We start from the raw sequence: 10000 nt of genomic DNA on the forward strand, positions 1-10000 counted from the left end.
TGAGAACAAAAACATGGCCGCTGTCCGGAGTGACGTCACATGCATACGCACAGCAAGTGGATCAACCTCGTTCCCAGGGTTTTTTTCTCTCTCTCTCTCTCCTGAGGTGAGAGAGAATCCTGGAAAGAAGGTTGTAGGTAGATACAACTCATTCCACCCATTGTTTTGCTCGAATTCATCAATGCTAGTAATACTTCAAGGGCCTGGACAAACGAGAAATGCTTGGCATTTAAACAACATCAAAACGTTGTTTGGTGACCAATGTTGAAGTGAGTGGCCAAACGGTTAAAACATGTTTGATTTAACTCAAATCAAACTCCACAAGCAAAGAACTATGGGTCACAAATACGTAACAAACACGTGGATACAAGCGGCTGAGCTAGCGTGATACGCATGCGCGTGTCCAACATGTTTGATACGTCTGGCGAAACGAACAGACAACACTTCACCCATCAAAGCATTTTAGCTTGTTTGATCGAATGTTTGACGGCCTTCAAACTTTATCAAACACGACCAAACACGATCAAACAGCACCAAACAAGGTGGCCAAACGGTAAAATGGTTGGTCACTAAACAATGTTTGATGTTGTTTAAACACCAAACATTTCCCGTTTGTCCCTGAAGGGCCTAAGAAGGAGATCAAATGTCAAAGCAAAATAGAGATGAAACTGGCAAAATATCTCTCCTTCGCAAAAAGTTACTGAGAACATAAAAAACAAACAATCCGAACACTCTCTGGTAAAATACTACAAACGAATTGCAATTGAGGAAATTATATATTTCACAAAATCACAAAGGACTGTGTGCGTCAACAGTTATTTGACGTATCATATGCTTGCGTTTATGGAGCTGCATCCCTTATAGCCCATCATTGAGTTCTTGAAGCATCCATATGCCTTGTCAAAACAGTGCGTCTTCCTCGTGGGGCAGACAGATGAGGTTACTAAGCAACATAACGTCTGCAACAGAAGCTAAAGATCCTTCTGTGTAATTCTACCCACCTTATCGATTACCTTTGTTCTCATGCGAATGAATACATTTGCATGTTGAACAGGCCGAGGGGATGGTACTTTCTCTGCATTATCTGAAAGCACAAACCCAGAAATCTTTACTGAATTTGCCTTTCCAGTGGCTGTTTATATACTGGGGGAGTATCATCATTTCTACTCAACTTGAAATTCAGAAACTTTGGATAAACGTGGAAAAGCTTGCATTTCTGCAAGAACCAATGCTGACTGCCACTTTGTTATGTCGGGAGCAAGATCTTTCTCATATATCCGTACCGTTTTCAACGTGTCATGACCATACCGTACATGAATAGTCTCATAAAGATTCTTTGAATTGGGTCATTTAAGTATGAATAAGAATGTATTTTATTCTTATTATAAATTATACTAGGAGTAATCATTGATTATAAAGTGCGTTCATTGGGAAAACTTTGGAGCCTGTCTAGAATCGCAAGACGAACCGAGATGCCATTAAGACATTCATTTATGTAAAGAACATCTATTGGAAGTATGAGGCTTGTGGAATGTGGCTAAAAATGGAAAGTTTGGAGTACAGAGGTGATCACGTCACAAAAACTAACTTTTTGAAAATCTGGAATTTGTTGAAATTGTCTGCATGAGATACTATTACTAAAAATGTCCCTTGCTAAAAATCAGCGTGTTGGTGCAAAACGACTTCATACAAAAAACAACCAGAAGGCGCGCAATCGTCATTTGCGCATATGACGTATAAAAATCGAGATGCGCATGCATGTATGACGTAATTCAAGATGGCGAAAATTTGATAATTAAAGCTGTTCCTATGCACAGGATACCTAATGTCGAACGCAATAAACAAAGATAGAGAAATCACTGCAGGAATCTCGCATAAATTTTACTGCTCATTCTTAAAAGATAACGATTTTGATTGTTACTGTAATAAATATCCCCACCGCTTGTCTCTGACCAAAGATGAACTTTTCCAGGAGATGAAGACATTGTATGCCTTTTAGTTATGCTCAGTGGAGATGCGAAGGGGCTTGGATAGGGAGGAGGACTTTGTACTGGAAGAAAAACGAAGATAAAGTACAAGCAAGCTTAATGGTACACTTTCAGGCTGAGTCGTGACAAAAAATGAAACTGAACATTCTGCATCTTTAATTAACCCTTTGACTCGCAGGAGTGATCAGCATGTAAATTCTCCGCACAATCTCACTGAAATGTCAGTCAGACAGGTACTGAGAATGAAGATAATTATGTGCTTAAGAGGTGTGAACTCGATATAACACCAAATTCTCATGACTACCTAACAAAGAAATCTATGGTACTAGTTAGGAGAATGAACGTTTTGATCTTGGGAATGAAAAAGTTAACCTCTCACAGAGAGCTCCTCATGGTCTCACTCACATAGACCGATTTGCCAGTGGCTTGCCAGTAAAGTCATTTAATATGTAGCCCATTTCAACGGTCTTTTCGAGTTGAACAGAAAAGGGAAAAGCTGCAAATTATCATCACCCCTGTCTACCCAGTATAAATCAAGCAGAATTCATACAAATGTATTAGAATGTATTCATAAAATTAATGGCCGTCAAGAAATTATTCTTTTGTCTTTGTGCTAATCATCCTCACTAGCCTCACTTTCAAGCAAAACTTCTTTTGAATTTTGTTCTTGCTAACAAAGCTAGTGAGGATGATTAGCATAATTATATAAAGACAAAAAATAACTACTTAGCCGCATTTATGAATACAGTCTATTCCTTGTAAACTAACAATCTTGGACAAAATGAGTTGAGATCTTCCCCATGTTTTGTCCTTTGGGACCATTCCCTTTTATGAAGGCAAGCAAGGCCCCCTCCCATTCAACACAATACCGGTAATTACAAGAAAGAAAAGCAAACCCAGCTGTGTGTAAAGAGTTTTAATTAATGACTTGTTTTGGGTGGGAGGGGGGGAAGCAGCAGTAATAATAAAATTTATGAAAAATTTCATTACATTATGGACAGGAAATTAAAAAAACTGACCCAAGAGATATAAAAACAAAGACATAAACAAGTACAGAATCTATGGAAGTAATTATATTTGAACTGCAGAGATCAAGCAGCTGAGAAATGAAAGCCTCGAAAAATAATTGAACCCATAATGGAATCCCGACTGAATTTGTTGTGTTTTGTCTTGTCACTGTGCTTGTCCAAGATTCTGGAGAACATGTACCTACCTACATGACCATTTGCATGGCCATTGGCATATCCATTGCTTTGTCCATTGTTTCTGATTGCCGAGCCAAGCTGCTTGCTGTCCATTGTTATTTGCTGTAGGTGCGCTTGCAGTGACACCTCTGATGACAGCTTAGTTGTAAGGGAATCAATGAGATAAAGACATTCTGTCGACACATCGGTCCAGTTTGAAGGTCGACCACCTAGGAAATCAAGATATATATTAAACAGAATTCTCACGCACTAAATGGCATTTGTCTGACACCTAATCGGCCAGTTTCTTGTTGCTGTGGTTAGACTGGATCTAGCATGAAATGGAGGCTAATAAGGGGGGAATAATATTATGCATGTGAAAAGATTCCCCTACATGAGCACCCATTTCATTAAAATATGTGTATGTAACTGGACTATTTTACTGCATTTCTTCAAATTCTAGGTAAAATGACAAAACCTGGGCTCTGTTCTTCACCATCTTGACTCTAGACATACGAGAGACTAATACCGCATTCACACCAAAGCTTAAACATGGTTTAAAATTGTTTTCTTGATACAAGTTACTAACTGACATAATGTAGACTCCAAATTCAACAAAATGAAGACACACATTAGAACTTACATGAACCCTACGTAAAATTCAGTCTTTCAGCCTTCCGTTGCTCAGTTTTATTTTGTTAAACCTGGTTTAATTAAACGTCATGTTTAGTTGGTGTGAATCGGGTATTAGTCTGTTTGTATCTCAAAGGAACAATAGCTAGACAACTGATAATTTCTTTTATGTAATCCTGATCCAAATTGTAATAAAAGTTCATAACACATTCAAATAAACGTTGCTACATATTAAATATGTTTGTACCAGCAAGATCTTTAAATAACTTTACACCACAAGAAATGCTATCAAATTTGAAAGCAAAATTTTCAAATCACTTATTTTTGTTTCCAAATTGCTCTGGTGTTGCCATCTTTGTCAGAACAATTGTCAATTATTTCCTCCGGTTTTTAATAGTGTCTATTGATCACCTCAACAAACCTTTACACTTCATTTATTCCCTGAAATCTTCCCAATTGTGTTAACATTTTTAGAGTTATTTTTTATTGAAAATTCAACTTGGTTATTCTATTTCCCTGTTAGAAAAGGTCTCTTTTCTTTTGCTTTTGCTGGGCTTATGAGTACGGCAAAAAAGACCTCTGCTATTGGTCAAAACTCACTAATTGATCCAACCGCAATCGACAACCTTGGACAGCACTCTATGAACCGCTTGCCCCATGATATGTTTGCTGACTGCGACTTGAGCTGGCTGTGTCCTGCGTTGTTAAGTGAGCCCGCACAACACAAAGTATCATGTGAGGGTTTGGTTGCTAAGTAACCACTGAGCATGCTCAACACAGTGACTTTTGACCCATGGCAGAGGTATCTTTCCTGTACTCGTCAGCCCAATGAACGCAAAAGAAAAGGGACCTCTTCTAGCAGGGAGTTATTCTATTTGAAACACGGGAAAAGTTGTCATAGTTTCATCCATGACCAAGCAATGAAAGGGAGTGGGTTAGATACCGGGTTTACATCACAAAGAACTATAAAAATGCAAAGCAGTCTATTAAGTCAACCCCTCTTCTATTAAAGGGGCTACAATAGGTCACGCTATTTTAGGTAATTTTGTTAATGAGCTCTAAACGTCAAATTGGCAGAGCAAGAGTCTTTCATTTGCAAAATCACTTCCACATAACAACTGAGAATGATTTTCCAGCTTTGTCAATATAATTTTGATATAGACTGATATAAATGTGAAAAAAGGTGGGCTGACGTTTTTCAAATTTACCCAAATTCAATCCATTTCAATCCTGTCCAGTTTTGTCCATCCATGTCCCTTCTTGGCTTCCCTGTGTTTTGTTAGAGTTCTTCTATAGTTTTGAACAGTTATAATTTTGATATTTTAGTTAATTCTATGACCATTCGATCAGTGCTGAAATTGCCTAATAAAAAATTGTGTGACCTAGCCCCTTTAAGTCAAGTCCTCTTCCTTGTGTACTGCTGTAGACCAAATTGCGGATTTTTTTTTTTTTTACTTTTAGGAGCCTCTAAAACAGCGACTTTGAAGAACCAAAGAAGAATTGCAGAGAATTGTTGAGTGGAAAGAAATTTTTGAGATGATAGACACCTAAGGTTATTCGTTAATTTGTAGTTTTGGGGCACTCACTTGGTTGGCTCAGACTAAAGATCTGTTTTCTTCTAATGTTGCTGAACTGTGACAAGTGACATAAATCAAACATGGCAAGAAACTGTATGGGAAAAAAGGAATACAATTTATATCACCCTAGAGATACAAAAGTGCTCCTGAATTGGGAAACTACTGGTGGCTATAAAAAGTGTCCACTTTTGTTAGATACAATACAACAATATCAATGCTAAAACAGACACTTGGGCTTAATTCTCCTCTGTCATCAGGCCTTCATGTGTAGTTTCTTAAACAATCTTTCTCTGACAGTAATAAATGCAGTAATAATAAGATTTACCATCATGGCTGTTTTAATTAAACTGCTCTTTGATTGAGAAAATTACAAGCAAGAATTAAAGTAACACGTTTGTTGTCAACAAAGGTATTTAAGTGGGATTTTTCATATTAAGTCACATTCACTTTCTTAAAAGATAAAATGTCACTACTGTACAATAGCATTCATTCAGGAAAAAATACCTTTCTGAGGGCTGCGTGAGTGCTGCAATCATTATTACTTTATCTTATGAACCAACAAATTTATTTTATGTGATTTTTAAGGAAAAAAACTTGCAATGTACTGGTTAAATGCCATCTTAGCTTAACAACTTGTATGAGAAGCATGCACATGGATTCTGGCTGACCTAATTGGCTAAAGTAGCTAATATTTAAAGTTGAATGTGATACACACACCTTCAAAAGGAGAACAGTTCTGTTTTTAATTGCAACACAGAGCCGATGATCCTGTTCTTGGCTAAATGTAGACTCCACTGGGAATGTGTATCGCTGATAACATCATTATGTATTAAATAGAAAAAAGAAATTTACTGGAAGACCTGTCAGCGATAGGGTAGTCAGTTCACTCTAAAAGAAACAAACTCCTTCATTACAAAAGAAAGGTCAAGGATGAAACCAAAACAAAGTCAAGCAGTGGAGGATAAGCAGAGAAAAAACACCTCACTAAATAACAACAAATGATGTCGTGAAGTGTTCAAGTTAGATATTTTTAGGTCACAGCATGCTCACAGGAAATAGATTTGTAAGTTTTAATCTTGGGCTAACACGCGTACATTATTTTCATGTCCTGTGGTCCACTTCACACATTATTTGTGTACATTTAGCTTAGTAGAGGTTTATTGGGTCAGGTATTTCACATTCCATTTCAGTTATTTTTCTTTAGGGCGTGTAAGCTACATCAATCCCAACATAGTATGTATGGCACAGTGTGGTGAATGACATCTGGGAGTTAAAGAAAAATCTATAATTTGATGTTTTGGGAGGGAGAGGGTTATAGGGGACGCTGTATTGAGTGGACCTAGACACGGGTTCGCCGCTGACAAGTAAAATCATCTGACATTGGAAAGAGTACGCAACATGTAAAATCCACAAGTGGCCATTTTATGCTTTATTAGGAGGAATGGGTTATGTGAGGTGCCAGGAAACCTACCTGTGTGTGAAAGATAACAAGGAGCTTGTGCCCAAATATCCACACAAACAGTATTAAAGAGCCTGTTGTTAGGACAAGCCAGAACAGTGAAAGATCCACCAAGCCTGAGACTGTGTTGAGGGCAGGAACACCACTAAAAAATAATTATGATCAAAATTTTAGTCAATGAGAACTATTCACCTTTAACCTGAGCAATGTGGGGGAGCAGGGGTGGGGCACTGGTGAGAGAACTCGCCTCCCATTAATGTGGTCCACCGGTTTAAATTGATTCCCAGACCCAGCTCCATATTAAGTGAGTTGAGTTTGTGTTCTCTACTCTGCTCCGAGGGTTTTTCTCCAGGTTCTCTAGTTCCCCTCCCCCCTTCCCCCCCCCCCCCCCTCAGCAAAAACCAACAAACAGCTTATTCCAGCTAGATGTAAGTTGTGCTCCAAGGCCATGGACCGTATAGCAGGAGCCAGAGGTGCCATAGTATGATCTCAATTTGACCTTTTCGAGCTACGATGGCAATTAGCGTGACAGTTTTAATTTGTTATAAACTGCTCTTTGATTCAGAAAATGCTTACAAGCAACAAAGTAACAAGTTTGTTGTAAACAAAGGTATTTAAGTGGCATTTTTCATAAGTCAGATAAATTGACCGTACTGTATATAAATAATGGACCGTGTGGCGGGAGCCAGAGGTGCCATAGTATGATCTCAATTTGACCTTCTCGAGCTACGACGGCACTTAGCATAACAGTTTTTGTTATAATTGTGATTGCGATACAGAGATCTCTAACAGCCTAACCTGTCAAGTGGAACCTCAGCCATGTTGATGAAAGCATCCCTAGGAATGTTACCTGTAATTTAGAATGCAAACCAAAGAATGTACATGTACTTATTTCAATACACACTCTAAACTATAGTTAATTTAATATCATGGCATTGGCAAGGCATAATATAATATAAGGATTTTTCATTTTGCAGAAAAACTTACCAAATAGATAATAAAACACATAGAACCACCTGGTTGCCTAGAACAAAAAATAATTTTAACAATTCAATTGATTTACATGTACAAACAGGTGTACACTGTAGGTTCATAAGACAAAATGACTTGTTGCCAACAAATATATTCATGTATACCATAAGTTAATAATTTCACAAGCTACATGTATGAATGTTCACCTTGAGTTCACTTCAATCTGTGAAGTTTTGTTGAATACTATTTTTAATCAGTTTAGATAGACTAGTAAGAATATTTCAGAAAATTTCTTATGATAAGTATATTTACTGCTGACTTTACAGTGTAATTAGAGAAGCCACAGAAAAACACACCTTTAAACAGGTAAAAATGCTCTGTTTTATACATGGTCCCACAGACATCTTGACAAGAAAAAATTTCTGTTGCTGTTCAAAAAAGAAACCAAATACATGACTGTACTCTTAGTTGACGAGGAAAATCGTCTGGCGTTAGACAGAGTAAAATCTGTTAAGTCTCAATCCCAGGAATGGGAAAATGCCATATTTTATGGAGTGGGTTTTGAAAACATTTCCTTAATAATTAATTAATTAAACAATGAACTATAAACAGAAGTTAAACTTCTGCGCGGTCAAACACCATGTCCCCTCCATTAAACCACAGGTAGAAATGTTTACGATATTTGCTTGAAAACTTTGAAAGAAAGCACTCATATTGAATACAAAGGAATCCCTTATTTTTGTTTTCAAACTTTCAACACACAGCGATCTTGAATAACTGCGATCATGTAATCATGCGATCATGTAAAACATGTCTGATGATCAACAGGGGTGGTGTCAGGTCTAATGGTTGATGCACTGGGCTTGTACTTCAAGAACATCACTGTTCAAGGCCTGGAAAGCAAACTCCATAAATTTAGGGTTTTCAATACAAGTAAAAACCATAATCTTTGACAAGTTCATTAAATCACACACTGGCGTACCTGGACTCGTGGAAATGTAAAATGAAAACCTTTCTTCAGGAAATAATCAACACTGGAATAAAATCCCTGAAAGATTAAAATAATAGTTAAAACATTTTCCTTAACCAACTTCAAAGACTTTACAGTATAGTTAAAGTGGCCTCTCTCTGTGGTGTCTAGGAAACATGTCGCCTCTGACATTTTTAGATCTCCAAAAAACGTGTTCACTGTATCCCGATAAACAGATCTTGTTATTAAAAACATGGTTGTCAATAATGAAAAGAAAATGGAACAAGCCAAAAAATCAACCACAAATTCCACGTTTACATACAGCTGTAGGTCCACAAAATTAATCATTAGGCTAGGAACATAGCTCAAGGTAAGGCAAGTACCGGTAAGTCAAGAGATGAATACTGTACACGACCTGGTGAAGATTTCAATACTTACATAATTTATTAAAATATATGACTACAGCTGTAGCTCCAGGAGCAGGCAAGATGAACCAAATCCCGCACTGTGATAGGCTACTTGAGCAGGCAAGATGGAACCATCTTGCCAGCTTGGGATTTCTCGCTTGGTCCCGCAAGATCAAAGATCACTTTTTGGTGTTTTATCCCACATAATAAATCCTTTATTGACCAAGCTTGTTTGGTCAAGATGGGTGGATATTGGCCAATACCCAGCCATCTTGACCGAACAAGATTGGTCAATAGCCCATAACATAAATTTTTATACAATGTAATGGACATAACAACTGTACTGTATCCATGATATCTGGCCCTGCTCCTTGAACTGTTTTCTTAATTTGGTTTATTTCAATTGGCTCCTCTTACAGTGTATCTACATGTTTAGTCTTAACAACTCACCAACCAAGCTCCAAACAGGACACCAAACACCAGTTGTTCATTTAAGCAAAATGTTTCAGACCTAAAAGAGCAGAGAAATAATTAACTTATCCAGGAATCAAAGCAAAAGTCTGGGACAGTATCAACTAAGGGAGTTGATAAAGACAAGGAAAGTTTTGACAGGCAATCAACATATCTTGCTCCTTTTAAACTGACCCTTTAAAATTTGCAAAAAAAAGAAATTAAAGAAAAATTATATGACCCTTTGACAACAGAACTGGCCCCATTAACAAGTATAAAAATTATTATTGTCTGATGTTAGACAGACAAAACTCGATGAAGCTGTGTAACTCTTAAAAGGGAGAGGGTACAAGGGGACAT

At 37.4% G+C, this 10000-nt stretch overlaps 1 protein-coding gene across 1 annotated transcript in view; it reads right to left on the reverse strand.

The window, feature by feature from the left end:
* LOC137973030 (nucleoporin NDC1-like) overlaps positions 1 to 10000 on the reverse strand; it is a 25051-nt gene that overhangs the window by 9156 nt on the left and 5895 nt on the right. Inside the window, exons 5-15 of the mRNA XM_068819744.1 lie at positions 9641 to 9701; positions 8796 to 8861; positions 8170 to 8241; positions 7829 to 7865; positions 7640 to 7691; positions 6854 to 6986; positions 6100 to 6192; positions 5392 to 5473; positions 3202 to 3402; positions 1940 to 2050; positions 1002 to 1084 (exon numbers count right to left, since the gene is read on the reverse strand). Of these exons, the coding sequence (XP_068675845.1) occupies positions 1002 to 1084; positions 1940 to 2050; positions 3202 to 3402; positions 5392 to 5473; positions 6100 to 6192; positions 6854 to 6986; positions 7640 to 7691; positions 7829 to 7865; positions 8170 to 8241; positions 8796 to 8861; positions 9641 to 9701 (991 nt within the window). The remainder of the gene's footprint in view (positions 1 to 1001; positions 1085 to 1939; positions 2051 to 3201; positions 3403 to 5391; positions 5474 to 6099; positions 6193 to 6853; positions 6987 to 7639; positions 7692 to 7828; positions 7866 to 8169; positions 8242 to 8795; positions 8862 to 9640; positions 9702 to 10000) is intronic.

Source organism: Montipora foliosa, chromosome 10 (genome assembly GCF_036669935.1).
Source record: "Montipora foliosa isolate CH-2021 chromosome 10, ASM3666993v2, whole genome shotgun sequence".
Classification (NCBI taxonomy): Eukaryota; Metazoa; Cnidaria; class Anthozoa; order Scleractinia; family Acroporidae; genus Montipora; species Montipora foliosa.